The sequence below is a fragment of the Bos mutus genome, unplaced genomic scaffold (genome assembly GCF_027580195.1).
Source record: "Bos mutus isolate GX-2022 unplaced genomic scaffold, NWIPB_WYAK_1.1 CTG330, whole genome shotgun sequence".
Lineage (NCBI taxonomy): Eukaryota > Metazoa > Chordata > Mammalia > Artiodactyla > Bovidae > Bos > Bos mutus.
Window position 1 is genome coordinate 67,687 of NW_027219820.1, and position 20,272 is coordinate 87,958.

General features: G+C 40.2%; 1 protein-coding gene across 1 annotated transcript in view; it reads right to left on the reverse strand.

Annotated features, from left to right (window-relative positions):
- Positions 1-19,375, reverse strand: part of LOC102280884 (ATP-binding cassette sub-family C member 4-like) — a gene marked incomplete at its 5' end in the record, with an annotated part of 86,099 nt that extends 66,724 nt beyond the window's left edge. Inside the window, 4 exon segments of the mRNA XM_070366946.1 lie at positions 17,102-17,181; positions 17,184-17,292; positions 18,181-18,281; positions 19,265-19,375. Of these exon segments, the coding sequence (XP_070223047.1) occupies positions 17,102-17,181; positions 17,184-17,292; positions 18,181-18,281; positions 19,265-19,375 (401 nt within the window).
- Positions 19,376-20,272: the final 897 nt, after the last annotated feature.

Here is a 20,272-nt window from a genome sequence, read left to right on the forward strand (position 1 = left end):
CAAAACCAATAAAATATTGTAAAATAAAAAATTAATTAATTAATTTTTTAAAAAAGAATAGGGGCATCAATTGATTTATTTTGGTAGCCATTTTGTACCTTATCAGTTCAGTTAAGTTACTCACTCTTGTCCGACTCTTTGCAACCCCATGAAAAGCAGCACACCAGGACTCCGTATCCATCACCAACTCCCAGAGTTCACCCAAACCCATGTCCGAGTTGGTGATGCCATCCAAACGTCTCATCCTCTGTCTTCCCCTTCTCCTCCTGCCCTCAATCTTTCCCAACATCAGGGTCTTTTCAAAGGAGTCAGCTCTTCGCATCAGATGGCCAAAGTATTGGAGTTTCAGCTTCAACATCAGTCCTTCCAATGAAGACTGAGGACTAATCTCTTTTAGGATGGACTGGTTGGATCTCCTTGCAGTCCAAGGGACTCTCAAGAGTCTTCTCCAACATCACAGTTCAAAACCATCAATTCTTCAGCGCTCAGCTTTCTTTATAGTCCAACTCTTATATGCATACATGACCACTGAAAAAACCATAGCCTTGACTACATGGACCTTTATTGGCAAAGTAATGTCTCTGCTTTTTAATATGCTGTCTAGGTTGCTCATAACTTTCCTTCCAAGGAGTAAGCATCTTTTAATTTCATGGCCATATGCAGTGATTTTCCACCCCAGAAAAATAAAGTCAACCATTGTTTCCACTGTTTCCCCATCGATTTGCCATGAAGTGATGGGACCAGATGCCATGATCTTCGTTTTCTGAATGTTGAGCTTTAAGCCAACTTTTCCCCTCTCCTCTTTCACTTTCATCAAGAGGATCTTTAATTCTTCTTCACTTTCTGCCATAAGGGTGGTGTCATCTGCATATCTGAGGTTATTGACATTTCTCCCGGCAATCTTGATTCTAGCTTGTGCTTCCTGCAGTCCAGCGTTTCTCGTGATGTATTCTGCATATAAGTTAAATAAGCAGGGTGACAATATACAGCCTTGACGTACTCCTTCCCCAATTTGGAACCAGTCTGTTGTTCTATGTCCAGTTCTGACTGTTGCTTCCTGACCTGCATACAGGTTTCTCAAGAGGCAGGTCAGGTGGTCTGGTATTCCCATCTCTTTTAGAATTTTCCACAGTTTATTGTGATCCACATAGTCAAAGGTTTGGCATAGTCAATAAAGCAGAAATAGATGTTTTTTTGGAACTCTCTTGCTTTTTTGATGATCTAGCAGATGTTGGCAATTTGATCTCTGGTTCCTCTGCCTTTTCTAAAACCAGCTTGAACATCAGGAAGTTCGCAATTCACGTATTGCTGAAGCCTGGCTTGGAGAATTTAAACATTACTTTACAAGTGTGATAGATGAGTGCAATTGTGCAGTAGTTTGAGCATTCTTTGACATTGCCTTTCTTTGGGATTGGAATGAAAACTGACCTTTTCCAGTCCTGTGGCCACTGCTGAGTTTTCCAATTTGCTTGCATATTGAATGCAGCACTTTCACAGCATCATCTTTCAGGATTTGAAGTAGCTCAACTGGTACTTGATCACCTCCACTAACTTTGTTCGTAGTGATGCTTCCTAAGGCCCACTTGACTTCACTTTGTACCTTATGGTAAACTGTAATTTATGTAATTTAAATGGGCCATTCTCTCCATACAAGTAGGTTTTAATGTGTATATATGTGACTTATATGTTCTTTGTATGGGCAGACTTCAAAGATATTGTGGATTTGGTTCCAGGCCACTTTAGTAAAGTGAACATCACAAAATAAGGTGAGTCATAGAAATATTTTTGTTTCTCCATGCATAGTAAAGTTATCTTTATACTATAATGTAGTTTAACTGTCCAATAGCCTTATGTCTAAAAAACAATGTACTGATGCATATCTTAATTTTCAAATAGTTTATTGCTAAAAAGTGCTGCATTCTATATGCCAACAAATTTGGAAAATTCAGCAGTGGCCACAAGACTGGAAAAGGTCATTTTTCATTCCAATCCCAAAGAAAGGCAATGCCAAAGAATGCTCCAACTATTGCACAATTGCACTCATCTCACACACTAGAAAAGTAATGCTCAAAATTCTCCAAGCCAGACTTCAACAGTACGTGAGCCGTGAACTTCCAGATGTTCAAGCTGGTTTTACAAAAGGCAGAGGAACCAGAGATCAAATTGCCAACATCCGCTGGATCATGAAAAATGCAAGAGAGTTTCAGAAAAACATCTATTTCTGCTTTATTAACTATGCCAAAGCCTTTGACTGTGTGGATCACACTAAGCTGTGGAAAATTCTAAAAGAGATGGGAATACCAGACCACCTGACCTGCCTCTTGAGAAACCTGTATGCAGGTCAGGAAGCAACAGTTAGAACTGGACATAGAACAACAGACTGGTTCCAAATTGGGGAAGGAGTACATCAAGGCTGTATATTGTCACCCTGCTTATTTAACTTATATGCAGAATACATCATGAGAAATGCTGGGCTGGAGGAAGCACAAGTTGGAATCAAGATTGCCAGGAGAAATATCAATAACTTCAGATATGCAGATGACATCACCCTTACAGCAGAAAGTGAAGAAGAATTAAAGAGCCTCTTGATGAAAGTGAAAGAGGAGAGGGAAAAAGTTGGCTTAAAGCTCAACATTCAGAAAACGAAGATCATGGCTTCTGGTCCCATCACTTCATGGCAAGTAGACAGGGAAACAGTGACAGACTTCATTTTTATGGGCTCCAAAATCATTGCAGATGGTTACTGCAGCCATGAAACAAAAAGTCGCTTGCTCCTTGAAAGAAAAGTTATGACCAACCTAGACAGCATATTAAAAAGCAGAGACATTACTTTTCCAACAAAGGTACATCTAGTCAAGGCTATGGTTTTTCCAGTAGTCCTGTATGGATGTGAGAGTTGGACTATGAAGAAAGCTGAACGCTGAAGAATTGATGCTTTTGAACTGTGGTGTTGAAGAAGACTCTTGAGAGTCCCTTGGACTGCAAGGAGATCCAACCAGTCCATCCTAAAGGAAATCAGTCCTAAATATTCATTGGAAGGACTGATGCTGAAGCTGAAACTCCACAACTTTGGCCACCTGTTGCAAAGAAATGATTCATTTGAAAAGCCCCTGATGCTGGGAAAGATTGAAGGCAGGAAGAGAAGGGGACGACAGAGGATGAGATATTTGGATGACATCACTAACTCAATATACATGAGTTTGAGTAAACTCCAGGAGTTTGTAATGGACAGGGAGGCCTGGTGTGTTGCTATCCATTGGGTTGCAAAGAGTTGAACATGACTGAGCGACTGAACCAAACTGACAAAATGCTAACCCCCAGAGTGTTCAGCAGACTTTAGTAACAGTGAAGACCACTAATCACCACAAAAAATATAGTAATAATGAAAAAGTTTGAAATATTCTGAGAATTACCAAAATGTGACAAAGAGACACAAAGTGAGAAAATGCTATAGGAAAAATGGCACCAGTGAATTTGTTCCTTGCAGATTTGGCACAAATATTCAATTTGTAAAGAATGCAATATATGTGAAGCACAATAAAACCAGCTATGCCTGTATTTCCTGGTGTTCTTATGTGTAAACTGATACACCTCAGGACACAGGTGAGAACTGTGTCTGTGAGAATATGTGTATAGTCCTATGCTACCAGCTCCAATGAAACTGATTCATGTGTGCAAACTGGAACATCTGTAGACTGTGTGTATATGACTGAGATATGCAGGGGCACTGAGAGTTGCTCAATCGACAGTGAGGAGAAGAAGAAAAAATACTCAAAGAAAATCCAGCTCTGGCTATTTCTACCATTCAGTCATCAAAACTATAGTCTGAAAGTCTTTCATGGTCATTAGTGGGTTTTACCAATTGCCTATGGAGATCATCAGTATCAGCAAGCTTGCATTCCTAACACAAAAATCTTATTTTAGCAGGTTTGCGAATGCCTGTTTTTCCAAGAGAGTCAGGATTGGTCTCTGATTGAGTCAGGATGGGACCTGGGACCCTTTGCTGCAGTGCTTATACTGGACAAACATCTCGTCAAACAACAAAATACAAAGAAACTATAAGAGACTAAAAATAACTGTGTGTATGTGTTAGTCGCTCAGTCGTGTCCAACTCTCTGTGACCCCATAGACTGTAGCCCACCAGGCTCCTCAGTCCATGGAATTCCCCAGGCAAGAATACTGGAGTGGTTGCCATTCCCTTCTCCAGGGGTCTTCCTGACTCAGGGATCAAATCTGGTTCTCCCACATTGCAGGCAGATTATTTACCATCTGAGCCACCAGAGAAGCCCATGAAAATAACTGTGTGTGCTCAACTGGAGCAAATTATGGACAAGGAGATTCTAAAAAAGACCAAAAAAAAAAAAAAAAAAAACCCAAACTGCTACTTCTGAAGAGCTGAGGGTTAAAATAGGGTATTGTGCATGCCCCCTACACACACCCACCAAAGAAGTGAACAAACACCTAAGCCACCCCTCCAGCCCACGCACTGGACCTGCCCCTACTGTCAGTCCATATAAGGAACCACCTTGGGGAGATAACTAGGGAACCTATTACTTGTTTTGGTCCCTCTTGCTGCAGTAGGGGCACCAGTAAAGCCTTGCCTGAAATTCTTGTCTCGCCTCTGATTAATTTCAATAAAATAAGAAGTACACCAATTTGTTAGACATTTGCACCTGGATCTCTCTTCACATATCAAACTCAATATGATCAACATCCAGTGCCCCACACAAAATAGCCACTCCCTTTGATTTCCTCACTTTAATGTCATTATTTCTTTCCCAGGATCATAGACTCAGCTGTCTACCTTACTTCCAGCTTTCCCTGAGTCCAGCATGCTGCCAAGCCCTGAAGACTCTATTCTTGAAATGTTTCATGACACAATCCCTCATTTTAAGGTCCACATTGAGCACCTGAGTGTCAGGCTGCATTACCTTTTCAAAAACAAAATAAACTTTTTTCTTCATCATAATCAGTACAAATCAATTTAGCCATCACCCAAGCACTCTGATAAAACCATTCTTAAGATGTTGATGCATTTTCTTTCTATATTTGAGTGTATTTTCTTTTTTATCCTTTTTATTTTTGCATATGTGTTCTTATAAATATAAGTTCATATATTTAAAGAAAATGGGATTAATATGATTAATTACTGTAGTAATCTGTTCCCCTGTTGGTGAATACTTAGGTGGTCTCAAATATTTTGCTATTATAAATAATTCAGTGTTATATATCCTTATATATATTGTTTTATACAGTCAGCAAAAACAAGACTGGGAGCTGACTGTAGCTCAGATCATGAGTTCCTTATTGCCAAATTCAGACTTAAATTGAACAAAGTAGGGAAATCCACAAGACCATTCAGGTATGATCTAAATCAAATCCCTTACAACTATACAGTAGAAGTGAGAAATAAATTCAAGGGATTAGATCTGATAGAGTGCCTGAAGAACTATAGATGGAGGTTCGTGACATTATGCAGGAGGCAGGGATCAAGACCATCCCCAAGAAAAAGAAATGTAAAAAGGCAAAATGGTTGCTGAGGAGCCTTGCAAATAGCTGTGAAAAGAAGAGAAGCAAAAGGAAAAGGAGAAAAGGAAAGATATACCCATCTGAATGCAAAGTTCCAAAGAAGAGCAAGAGGGATAGAGAGCCCTTTTAAATGAACAATGCAAAGAAATACAGGAAAACAACAGAATGGGAAAGACTAGAGATCTCTTCAAGAAAATTAGAGATACAAAGGGAACATTTCATGCAAAGATGGGCACAATAAAGGACAGAAATGGTATGGACCTAACAGAAGGAGAAGATATTAAGAAGAGGTGGCAAGAATACACAGAAGAACTATACAAAAAAGACCTTTATGACCCAGATAATCACAATGGTGTGATCACTGACCTAGAGCCAGACATCCTGGAATGTGAAGTCAAGTGGGTTTTAGGAAGCATCACAATGAACAAAGCTAGTGGAGGTGATGGAATTTCAGTTGAGCTATTTCAAATCCTAAAAGATGATGCTGTGAAAGTGCTGCACTTAATATACCAACAAATTTGTAAAACTCATCAGTGGTCACAGGACTGGAAATGATCAATTTTCATTCCAATCCCAAAGAAAGGCAATGCCAAAGAATGCTCAAACTATTACACAATTGCACTCATCTCACACACTAGTAAACTAATGCACAAAATTCTCCAAACCACGCTTCAACAGTATGTGAACCGTGAACTTCCAGATGATCAAGCTGGTTTTAGAAAAGGCAGAGAAACCAGAGGTCAAATTGCCAACATCCATTGGATCATCAAAAAAGCAAGAGAGTTCCAGAAAAAAAACATCTATTTCTGCTTTATTGATGATGCCAAAGCCTTTGAGTGCATGGATCACAACAAACTGTGGGAAATTCCTAGAGATGGGAATACCATACCACCTGACCTGACTCTTGAGAAATCTGTATGCAGGTCAGGAAGCAACAGTTAAAACCGGACATGAAACAACAGACTGGTTCCAAATAGGGAAAGGAGTACATCAAAATTGTAAATTGTCATGCTGCTTATTTAACTTATATGCAGAGTACATCATGAGAAATGCTGGACTGGATGAAGCACAAGTTGGAAGCAAGATTGCTGGGAGAAATATCAATAACTTCAGATATGCAGATGACACCACCCTTATGGCAGAAAGCAAAGAATAAATAAAGAGCCTCTTGATGAAAGTGAAAGAGGAGAGGGAAAAAGTTGGCTTAAAGCTCAACATTCAGAAAAATAAGATCATGGCATCTGGTCCCATCACTTCATGGCAAATAGGGAAACAGTGACAGACTTCATTTTGGTGGCTCCAAAATCACTGCAGATGGTGAGTGCAGCCATGAAATTAAAAGATGCTTGCTCCTTGGAAGAAAAGTTATGACCAACCTAGACAGCATATTAAAAAAGCAGAGGCATTACTTTGCAAAAAAGGTCCATCAGGTCAAAGCTATGGTTTTTCCAGTGGTCATGTATGGATGTGAGATTTGGACTATAAAGAAAGCTGAGCACTGAGGAATTGATGCTTTTGAACTGTGGTGTTGGAGAAGACTCTTGAGCGTCCTTTGGACTGCAAAGAGATCCAACCAGTCCATCCTAAAGGAAATCAGTCCTGAATATTCTTTGGAAGGACTGATGTTGAAGCTGAAACTCTAATACTTTGGCCACCTGATGCAAAGAACTGACTCATTTGAAAAGACACTGATTCTGGGAAAGATTGAAGGCAGGAGGAGAAGTGGATGACAGAGGTTGAGATGATTGGATGGCATCACGAACTCAATGGACATGAGTTTGAGTAAACTCTGGGAGTTGGTAATGGACAGGGAGGCCTGGCATACTGCCATCCATTGGGTCACAGATAATCAGACAAGACTAAGTGACTGAACTGAACTGATATATCCTTAAACCTAAATCTTTGCAAACAACTCAGATACTTCCTTAAGATAAATTTTCAGATACAGAAATGCTGAGACTCAGGTATGAATCAGATTTTCATGCTGGTCCCACCTCCTGGAATGCCTTTCTCAAACATTTCCACCTTCTGAAATCCTAACCACAAGTCACTAAGTGTGTCTTACATGGCTACTCTCTGGGCATATATCTAGAGAAAAACATGGTCTGAAAGGATACATACACTCCAATGTTCATTGCAGCATTATTTATAATAGCCAAGACATGGAAGCAACCTATAAGTCCACTGACAGAGGAATGGATAAAAGGGTGTGGTATGTATTAATATATAAAATGGAAAGTATTCATCCATTAAAAAGTGAAATAATGCCATTTGCAGCAAGACGGCTGGACCTAGAGATTGTCATACTGAGCAAAGTCAGACAGAGAAGCAGAAACATCACACAGCATCCTTTATGTCCTGTGCTGTGCTTAGTTGCTTCAGTTGTGTCTGACTCTTTGCCACCCGATGGCCTGTAACCTGCCAAGCTCCTCTGTCCATGGGATTCTCCAGGCAAGAATACTGGAGTGGGTTGTGATTTCCTCTTCCAGGGATCAAACCCGCATTTCCTGAATCTCTTGCATTATAGGCAGATTCTTTACTGCTGTGCCACCAGAGAAGCCCATGACAGCCCTTATATGGGGAATCTAAAAACATGTGAAACAAATCAACTTATTTACAAAATAGAAACAGACTCACAGACTTAGAGAAGAAACTTACAGTTGCCCAGAGGAAGGCTGTGGGGAAGGGATAGTTAGGGAGTTTGGGATCTACATGTCTACATGTACACACTGCTATATTTAAAATGGATAACCAACAAGGACCTACTGCCTAGTAAAGGGAACTCTGCTCAATGTTATGTGGTAGCTTTGATGGGAGGGGAGTTTGGGGAAGAATGGATACATGTATATGTATGGCTGAGTCCCTTTATTGTTCACCTGAAACTATCACAACATTGTTAATCGGCTATACTCCAATAAAAATAAAAAAAAAAAAAATAACAACTCTTTCCTTAATCGTAATCAGTGTAAATGAATCTGAAAAGTAAATAAATACTAGCCATCACCCCAGCACTCTGATAAAACCATTTGTAAGATGTTGATGTGTTTTCTTTCTAGATTTCAATGTGTGTTCTTTTTTTCCTTTCTTATTTCTATGTTGTTGTTTAGTCAACTAAGTCATATCTGATTTTCAGGCGTGAATAACCCAATGATTCCTCCAGTGGATCCTGACTCAGGCTCCATCTCTGCCCAGGCTGATTTCTCAGGCAAGAATACTTTTTTTTGATTTTAAAAGTGGGTTGCCATTTCCTCCTCCAGTGGATCTTCCTGACTCAGGGATCAAATTCACATCTCCCGCTTGGCAGGCTGATTCTTAACACTGAGCCACCAAGGAAGCCGTTATTTCTATATATGTGTTCTTAAAGATAAAAGTTCATATATTGAAACAAAATGGAATTAATATGAACATACTGTTGTAATCTGTTTTTATTTAGATTTCATTTAAAAAATGCTGCATTTATTTTAATGGCTCCAGTATTCTTGCCTGGGATTCCCAGGGACAAGAACACTATCTTCCAATGCATGACTGAAGCAAAAATAAGCAAAGATAAAGTTCATATTCAGTTGAAACAAACTGGAATTAATATGAACATACCCCATGGACTGCAGCCCACCAGACTCCTCTGTCCATTTATTTTTATTTATATGTGATCATTTATTTAACAAATTGCCTATTGTTGGATATTTTAGGTGGTCTCCAATATTTTACAGTTATAAATAACTGGTTATATATCCCTGAAGCTAAATCTTTCTAAACAACCTTAATTATTCCCTGAAGATAAACTCTTAGATGTGGAATTGCTGAGAACCAGGTGTGAACATTTTTTGAGAAGGCTGTTAAGTACTGCCAGCCTACCTCTCAGAAACATGATACCATTTTCTATTCCTACTAGTTTCCTTGCACATTCACAAACCCGTGTGTTATAACTTTGTTTTAATCAACATCAGTTTGATCCCAAAAGGTGGAATCAGTTTCCCATGACATCTTGCTGGAGGTGAAACAGCTACTGGCTCTCTGCCTCCCACATCTGCCCACTCTGTTCCATGTGCACTCACTTCTCAGACTAAACTCCCAAAGGACGGCATTATGCCTGATGTGTGCCCCAGGAAGTCACCTGTACAAAACTGTACTCACTAATCTCTCCATCCTTCATCTCCACAAGTCAGCTCCTTGGGCTTTCCGGGTAGTTCTGAGGGTTGAGTGTGAATATGTGTGTTATACACCTGGTACTTCTTTTCCCTGAATGCTCTGCAGATGCCTAATTCTTCATTCACTGAATCAGGGCATCATGCCTTTGCTAATGTTGGTCCCACCTCCTGGAATGACTTTCACAAATGTTTCCACCTACTGAAATCCTAGCAAGTCACTAAGTGTATTTCATATGCCTAATTTCTCATAAATACTCTACTTGTTCCCTTATGTGGACTTCTCTCAACCCTAACTGATGTTATATCATTTTGTCTAAACTCCTATAAAAATTATAACTGCTTTCTATATTACAAAGCTGGTACAAGCATTTTCTTATTTCTTCAAGTGAACTGTATGTGCTAAAATCAGGATCTGTATTGAATTTGCCCTTGTATTATTTTTTAATTAATTTATTTTATTTTATTACCTGTGGTATCCTGAGACAGATATAACATATAATATAAATTATATAATATATTTTACAGGGAGCTAAGGTTTTTAACTCAGACTGGAGAAATTTATGGATAATCTATTACTATATTATTTAGGTATATGATAAGCTGGACAGAGAAATAGATATGGCAGATGGATCCCATAGTCATAAATATGATTGCAAATGGCCAACCCCTTATTTACACAGAACAGACAACAATTTATGCAGCATAAGTAGTTAAGGTCATTTTGTGCTGTGTGCTAAGTTGCTTCAGTCATGTCTGACCCTGCAACCCTACTGGACTGAAGCTCGTTAGGCTCCTCTGTCCATGGGATTCTCCAGGCAAGAATACTGGAGTGGGTTGCCAAGCCCTTCTTCAGGGGATCTGCCCCATCCAGGGATTAAAACCTGGTCTCTTATGTCTCCTACATTGGCAAGTGGATTCTTTACCACTAGCACCACCTGGGAAGCCCCTAAGGTCATTTTAGATCCTACAAAAATGACAACCATCTACCTTTGCTCAAGTATTTACAGTGTGCTGGTCTTCATGCTGGGTGTTTAACGTGTCTTATTTTGTTTCAGTTGCAGAACAAAATTAGATGTTAAGTCCGATCAGTTCCATTTTGCAAATGAGGAGATCAAGGTTTATATGATTAATTAGTTTGCCTGAAATAACAGAGCCCTTAAGTTGCAGCATGGGACTCAAATCCATGTGTGTCAGCCTCTTTTTCATTTTGCTGATGGTCTCCTTATCTCCTTAATGGACTGACATGATATTATGCCCCCTCTGTGTAGCTGAAACAGAGAAAGTGGGGAGAGGTGTATTGTTCAGTTGCTAAGTCATGTCTGACTCTGTGACCCCATGGACTGCAGCACACTAGACTTCCCTGTCCTTCACTCTCTCCCAGAGTCTGCTCAAACTCATGTTCATTGACTCAATGATGCCATCTAATCATCTCATCCTCTGTCACCCCATTCACCTCTTGCCCTCAATCTTTCCCAGCATCTATGGATCTTTTCCAAGGAGTTGGCTCTTTGCACCAGGTGGCCAAAGTGTTGGAGCTTCAGCATCAGTCTTTCCAATGAATATTCAGGGTTGATTTCCATTAGGATTGACTGATTTCATCTCCTTGCTGTCCAAGAAACTCTCAAGAGTCTTCTCCAGCACCAGTTTGAAAGTATCAATTCTTTGGTGCTCAGCCTTCTTTATGTAGTTGCAGTTAAAAGAACAGGCCTACCATAGAAATCCTAATGCCAGAGAGTTAAAGCATGATGTGGATATGGATGCATAAAATGTGGTGAGTGGGACAAGATGACCAACATCACAGAGAAGAAAAGGGTACTTGAGGTCAGGTGGGCTGGCTGTCAGCAGGAAGAACCAGCACCCACAGCTGGGCTGGGAGAGAAACCTGCAGCTGAGTGGGACAATGGTTCCTGGGAAATGGGACAAACAGACCTAGTGCCCTGCTTGGAACAGCAAGCCTCATTCTTGATACCATCAGGTGGTTAAAGAGCCGCACATACACTGCTACACTGGGCTGTCTCTGACTTCAGGTCCAGGCAGGGCTGAGCCTGTGGGAAATCCCTCCAGTCCCTGCAGGAGTCTGGTGTAGGGAAGGCAGGAGTCAGATGAAAACTGCCTGTGATGAAGACAAACTTCACTGGAAAAGATGCAAATAAATGCATTGAAATGACACAGAGTTTGATTATAACGTAAAGGCATGATTTCCAGAATATAAAAGTAAATAAATCTGTAGGGTAAGTGGCACAGAACATTCTAGAGCCTCCTGCTTAGACACAGCAGGTGTTTGGGTGATTCATGAGCTCAATTTCATACTGTCAAAGTATAGTTCTTGGAAATCATAAGTTATCACTCATCAAAAATTGCCCATGGGAGAGAAAGAACTTTACTGGGAGATCTTGTTCAAATGTGATGCTGAGTCAAGAGGTCTGGGTGAGCCTGAGACTCTGCATTTCTAAGACGTTCCAGGTGACTCAGGTGCTGCTGGCCCTGACACCACCATCTAAGTCACAAGGAATGAGGAAGCCAGCAGGGCAAGTGGGACAATTGGTGTGAGAGGAGGGGTTGCTGAGAAAATAATATGTTAAAAAGGAGAAAATGTAGGACAGCAATATTTTGCACATTAGAGCAAGGTATAGTAAGCACCTGTAAAAATGTATTATCCAAGTAATAGCTCTGAGCAAGAAAAGAAAATAACAAATGAAAATTAATCTACCTCAAGAGCTGGAAAATGCTTTAAAATGACCCAGTACTCTCTAAAATGATCAAATCAAGCACAAAATCATTTAAATGAAAAACTCAGCCTCTGTTTGGAATCTAACCAGGAAGCCTAGGGGTCTATTTACCTCATTTTGGGTCTTTACTTTTACTAGCTATTTCTTCCATGAATTAGAAACCTCTAGATAGCATATTAAAAGCAGAGACATTACTTTGCCAACAAAGGTCCATCTAGTCAAGGCTATGGTTTTTCCAGTGGTCATTTTCCAGTGAAAGCTGAGCCTGGGAAGAATTGATCTAGTCAAAGAAGACTCTTGCCAGTGACTGTGGACTGATGAGCTGAGTCCTGTGAAGATCAGTCCTGGATGGAATGATGCTAAAGCTGAAACTCCAGTACTTTGGCCACCTCATTTGAGTTGATGTTTTGAAAAGACTGTGGGAAGGGTGTTGGAGAAAGGGGATGACAGGATGAGATGGCTGGATGGCATCACTGAACTTTGGACATGAGTTTGAGTGGTTCGGGAGTCCATTCTAAAGGAGCAAAGAGTCCTGGGTGTTCTTTGGATGGAATGATGCTGAAGCTGAACGGATCCAGAGGACATGATGGAAAGAGAACACAGCCTCACTTACAAGGTGGGAGTTGACTCTCAATTCCAACAAAAGACTCCTGATGCAGGGGCTGGAACGGGTGGCAGAGAGGACACCTGGGATGACAGAGCATGACACACTGCGCAAGTATCACCTACAAACACAGAAATGGACAGTGGCACTGAGACTGACCAAAACATGGATCAAAAGTCAATGATTTTCAGTCTTCAAACTCAATCTTCCCTCACATTCTTTAGAACTCAGATAAGGAGATTTGTGGATTTTAAGATAAAAGAATACAAATCTTTTAATAATGCTACAGGTTTCTAGATATTTATTTTTGGTTTGGGAGAAATTTAAGATGAGTACAAATTAACAGAATTATGTTTACAACAGGAAATCTGATGGAGACATTGTCTCCTGCAAACAGTCTACATCTAGGGACACACTGCACAGTTTCCTCAGGAAACCTCATCTCCCTGACCTTTCATCACATGTTGAATTCATCTCCCCTGACCTACAATGAAAATGAAAACAATTTGAGGAAGTTTTGCCCTGCAATTAACTGCTTCTCTCTTTGTATCTATCATTTGCATTGTTGAATATTCTTTCATGTTAAAGGGTGCATGCTAAAATAGTTGCTAAGTCGTGTCCGACTCTTTGACCCCATTGATTTGTTCCTCTGTCCACAGAATTTGAATTGGAACAGATGTGATCTTCATTTTTGAACCTACATCTGCTGAGTTGCAGGCAGATTGTTTAGCTTGAGCTACATAAAAGAAACTCTGTCACTTTCATCAAGAGGCTCTTTAGTTCTCTGTTTTTCTGAGGAACCATAGATGTTATCTGATCCTAAAAAGCCTCAGGTTCTTTTTTTTTTTTTTAATTATCTGAAATGAAATCCACAGGTATACATATGTTCTTCCTGAAATCCTGATTCCAGCTCCCTCTGGGTCATCCCAGTGCATTCAGCCTGGCATTTTGCATGTGGATGGCAACATATACATGAATGTTTATGAAAGATCCAACAGAGTAAGAAAATATCAGTGTCTCTTTTGCTGTCCTGTATACAAGACACTCTGAAAATTACAAAGAGACACAGATGATATCTTATTTTAAGTAAAACAGTCTAAAATTTGGACTCTGTGGGAGATGCTGGAAAGAGGGTGAGATGATTTGAAAAGGGAGAGTTTTCATTCCAATGGCATTGAAATATCTATAACAACTCACTATCTCACATGAAAGTAATGTCAAAACTAGTCCAGATTGATGCATGAACCGAGAACTTTCAGATGTTTGCTGAATTTGGTGCAGAGGAACCAGAGATCACATTGTCAACCTCCGCTGGAGAGGATGGTCCAGCAAAACATCTAATTTGCTTTATTGGAGGGAGGGGCTGTATATTGTCACCCTGGCAGGTATCAGGACATGGGGAACTGGAATCAAGATTGCAGGAAGAACATATCAAAAACCTTAGATGGCAGATTCACCTTTATGGGGAAAAGAGAAGAAAATAAAGATGATGAAAAAAAGGCAGTGAAAATGGAGATTAAAATCAGCACAAAAAATGAAGAATCTGTTGTAAAGACTTTTCCAAAAATGCAGAAATAAAATTAAATATGCTTTCTCCTTGGAAAAAAATAAAAAGCAGAGACATTACTTTATCAACAAATGCCCATATAGTCAAAGCTATGGTTTTTCCAATAGACATGTATGGATGTAAAAGTTGGACAATAAAGAAGGCTGAACACCAGAGAACTGATGCTGCTGAGCTGTGGTATTGGAGAAGACTCTTGAAAGTCCCTTGGACTGCAAGGAGATCCAACCAGGAATCAGTCCTGAATGAACCCTAAAGGAAATCAGTCCTGAATATTCATTGCAAGGACTGATGCTGAAGCTGAAACTCCAATACTTTGGCCTCATGATGTGAAGAACTGACTCATTTGAAAAGACCCTGATGCTGGGAAAGATTGAAGGCAGGAGGAGAAGGGGATGACAGCAGATGAGATGGTTGGATGGCATCACCAACTTGATGGACGTGAGTTTGAGCAAGCTCCAGGAGTTGGTGATGAACAGGGAAGCCTGGTGTGCTGCAGTCCATGGGGTCACAAAGAGTCAGACACCACTAAGTGACTGACCTGAATTGAACAATTTTTAAGAGGACAGTTTAGTGTTAAGTTCATTCACACCTTTTTGCAACCAATCTCCAGAATATTTCCTGTCATGTAAAACTGAAATTCTGTACCCAATAAACTCAGTTCCCATCCCTCTCACTCCAGTCCCTGGCTACCAATATTCTACTGTCTGTCTTTATAAATTTGACTGCTCTAGGATTACACAGGAATTATATAGTATTCATTCCTTTTGTTTCTGGCTTATTTCACTTAACATGATATCCTCAAAGCTCACCTATAGATTAGAATTTTCTTTCTTTTTAAGGTTGAATAATAATATTTCATTGTAGGGATATACTATATTGTAAGGATTTGTTTATCCACTCATCTGATGATAGATATTAATACTTGGGATGCTTCCAGTCAATTTTGGCTACTGTGAATAATATTGCTATGAACATAGGTATACCATACATGCTATCTTTAAAGAATATATATAATGCTGATGAAAAATCAAGGATCTTACAGAAGCAGATACATTGGGATTAACTCAGAAGATGAGGGGGCTTCCCTGGTGGCTCAGACAGTAAAGAATCTGGCTGCAATATGGGAGACCCGGGTTTGATTCCTGGGTGGGAAAGATGCCCTGGAGAAGCAAATGGAAACCCACTCCAATAATCTTGCCTGGAGACTTCCATGGACACACAGTCCATGGAGTCACAAAGAGTCAGACATGACTGAGTGAGTAACACTTTCACTCAGAAAATGAGATTTTTCACCAGCCTCGTGACAGAAGGAAGGGGCAGCATGTGCACACTGGAAGCAGGGAGGGCATGTTGCTTTGGGAGAATCTACACAGGACCTGAGTGCAGAGGGGGTGGGAATGTTAGGACCCAAGGATGCTGAGGTAGGTGGGGAAGAGCGTCCTACTACTTTGCCTGTTCTGGTTTAGCCTCGTCTTCAAGCATCTCTCCTGGTCTGAGTTGGGGGACCCAAGCTGAGTGTGAAAGGAACATTCACCAGCAGACATGGATGCTGGCAGGACCAGGACACAAACCTCTCTATCATCTCCCACATGGATCCTCCTCTGCTCCTTTTGGGTTGCTTTCATTGACTTTAAGCAAATCTCTGGGCCCTGCCTCCATGCGGGGCTTTGGTTCCTCAGCCCTGACTGAGTCACAATTCTGGGCTCTTCTCTGATGGCCAAACAGTCCCTATTTTGATTGGACCTCGGGCTGAACTATGGTTTGAGCATCATCTTACACAGGCCAGTAAGAGTCAGATCTGTGCTAAAGAAAGAAGCAGCCAGTGGGGTGAGAGCAGGGGGATGACAGCTCAGTGTGGGTGAGTGGAGGACAAGTCTATGGGAAGGGCCAAGGGATAGAGGGGGAGGCTGCAACTGAAAGGCATCATAGGAGGAAGAGAAGATTCCAGAAGTACAAAGAAGAAAAGATGGCAAGAAATGAGATATAGGAGAGTTAGGTACAGGGAGCCAGGGCTGACTTCCAAGACTCCTCATGAATAATCAGGTAAAACATATAGTATCCCAGGTCAGGTTAAGTACCAGCTCCAGGGCCCAGGGCCCTCCAACCACCATGAGGGAGCTCGCAACACAAAGAAATGCTGGGGTCCCCCTTCCGTGGTCAATTTCCAAGAATGATGCACTTCTCATGTCACTACATGACTTCCCAGGTGGCACTAGTGGTAGAGAACCTGCTTTCAATGTGGGAGACGTAAGAGATGCAGGTTTGATCACTGGGTTGGGAAGGTCCCCTGGAGGAGTAAATGGCAACCCACTCCAGTATTCTTGCCTGGAGAATTCCATGGACAGAGCAGCCTGATGGGCTATAGCCCATGGGGTCACAAAGACTTGGACACAACTGAAGCAACTTATCAAACATGCATGCATGAGGAACAAACAGTCCCCTGACACAGCAACAAGGAAGCCAAGAACAAATATGGTGCTAATTCTTTAGCTGGATTTTAAAGATACAACTGGGTTAAACAAACCTTTTTTGTTGATTCAATGACTGCAGTCAGGTTCTTCAATACCAGAGGCCCATCTAAGGTGTGCCTGAAGTTAACAGTGTAAACCTAATCCTTCCTTCATTAGTCCAGGGTGGCGGGGGACGATCCTTGTACTCCCAGGGAGCTTCTTTCTCAAGGTCTAAATATCCCGTCACTCTTTCTACTGAAATCATCTGAAAGACACATCACATCACATGGGTCAGGACACAGGGTCTAATTTATAGGTGTTCTGAGATTGTAAATGAGATGTTCTGCTTTTATACATAATTGGTTTAAAATATCTCACATCTTATCATTCCCAAAGGATAGAAATAGGAGTTTGATGAGGCCTTTGATGATTTTCAAACTTGTTCATCATCTCATAACACTTTCGTTTAGGATTTCATCCTTAAACATCATATTGAAACTAAAAGAATTATAGAACTGAATGATAAAATTTTATTTACCTACTTTTTACATATGGATAAAAGAAACAAGAGAATTTTGTTAAAGAAAAGAATACTTATGGACACCAATCAGTAACATATGGCTACAGAAGGGCCATTCTGAGAAGCAGCTTATCCTACCAGAAAGAAGGGACACTAGCAAATTCAGAGGTTCAACAAATACAGGAATAAATGCTAAAACAAAGTAGGTGTATCTATTAATTAAACAAACAAAAAACCCTCAAAATACTGAATCATTTTACCAAGAATGGGAATTATCTATTAAGAAGTAAAAATAAACAAGTTCCTAAGAAATTAGCATATATTCTCTCCAGAATTTCAGAACCTTCCCCCTAATTTCATTATACTTAAAGAGTATAATAATGAAGAGACATTTATTTTACTTGAAGACAGCTTAAATGAATATAAAACTTGCCAATGTGACATACATAAGATTAAGAATAATATGTATAGATTTTATTTTACATTGACTTTAACCAGATGGAGGAGGATATAAAAACTCTGTTAGCTATGATGTAAAAAATAACAGCTTTAATATTTTACATAAGAATTGCTTTTATGCCATTTAATGGCAAGAAGACTTGAAAGAGCTAAGAAGGTTAAAATAAACATCACCAGGTTCTCAACTTCAGTCCTTTGCCTGATGCACCACTGGAACATCCCCGTGAGTGTGAGGGCAAGAGACAGGACCAGGCCAACCTGCCCGGGAGTCAAAGCTAAATAAGAAAGAAGGAGAATAAAGTCAGTCCTGTTCTTAACCCTTCACTTAGCTCCTTCTGTCACTTTATGAAGAAGACTTTTTATAATATTTAAATCATTTGTATATAATGATAATATGACACATTTACTATGTCTTGATTGAGACCATGATACAATGAAAAAAACAATTTGAATTCAAAAAGACTACAAAATGAGTTTATTAATCCCAGCAGGACTGACACACTTGACAGCATTACCAAGGTGAGGAATCATGTCATTATTCTGACTTTCATCATCAGGGTTCCAAGAACCTTTGTGTAAAGTTCACTTTCCACATTCAAGGCAGCTGCAGTTAGAACCACGAAAAACAAGACAGTGGGTTCTAAGAGCCAGTGCTTTTAAGTCTAAACTGCTACTCTCCTTGCTCCTTATTAAAGATTTTGATTCAGTGCTGTTACTATGGAATAGAGATGGTGAATTCATGGCACAGATGCCAACACCTGCTCATCTGGTACCCACACAGCAGGGAGGACACTGTTCTTTCCTACAGAGAATCTTTCTCACCTCAGTGAACCAGGCACCTGCAACTAAGAGATTCAAGTAGCCCTAAAGCTAACTGGACAAAAGCTTAATATAATAGTAAACTTGGTTTGCTCCTCCCAACATAATAGTAAACTTGGTTTACATTCCTCCCAACACTACCTGGACACAAATGTTCATATAGACCACGTGGTGGAATCCTATAGTCAGCTTCAGTCATGTCCATTGCATAGAGACCAGGCTCCCCATCCCATTCCAGGCAAAGAAAGAGATAAAAAGGTCTCATCAAGACACAAATGATTTCATATAGACCACGTGGTGGAATCCTATACTGCAAACACTAATTCATTAGAGCCAAACAGTATATACTAGACAAGACAGCAAGAGCTTTATTTAATACATGTAAATGAAACTATAAACTGTATTCATATTATAAGTAGTTACTCACATCTATACTTACCATCTGCAAGAATCAGGGACACAAAGGCAACAACAGTGACGAAGATGGCACAGATGACATCTAGATACACAGCAAGCCATCGGGACATCGTCAAAAGCAGGAACCAAGCCTCTGCATTTGTGAACCATAATAAGTATAATAAATCAGTAGAACAGCCATGTTAGCTGCTTCAAATGAGAAAGAACATTCTGTTCAGTTGAACAACAGAAGATTTTTACACAGGTAGGATAGCAAAGTTATACACCCAAGGAGCGCAAAGAGTCCAGAAAGCTAGATTTTGACATGACAAGATTTGACACACACAGGAATCAGTCCAGAGGCTCTGTGGGAAGCATGCACTAAAAAATTCAATCCACAGGTTATAAACAGAAATTTCATCATAAGAAAGAAAATGGAAAAACAGTCTCATCAGTGGGTTTCCTGCAGTGCTGGGCCTCAACCTGAAGATCACCCTCTCACATGTTGACTATTCCCATCTATCTGATAGCAGAGAACACTGCTCACACTGTTTCCAGCACCTTCTGCAATTCCTACAGGGCCCTGTACAATGTTTACTCTTCAGAGCCAGTGTGTAAATAACCATCAGCTCACAGGACCTGCGTGCAGCTTTTAAAATGCTTTTCATCTTTAAAATACAATACAGATTGACTGAAGATACAGGCCAGGATTTTATAGACTTAGAGTAAATTCTGAAATTTCTACCTAGAGCAAATCTTCACTAATACAAAGAATAATATACATAAAGAGAACAGCAAATATGCTAATCAGGAAATTATTTTCCTCAGTCAGGTTTGACATGCTCTGAAAGGAGAGCTAACAACTACAGCCTGGAGGCCAGGAATGGCCAGCACCTGGTTCATAAGTGAAGTTTTAGTGGCTCACAGGCACAACAGTTTGCTGATGTATTTATTACCTTTGCCGTCCTTTGTGCTACAACAGGAAGCTTGAGAAGTTACAACAGACACAGGACAGCACACAAAGCTGACTTTTTGCTGACTCCTGCCTAAA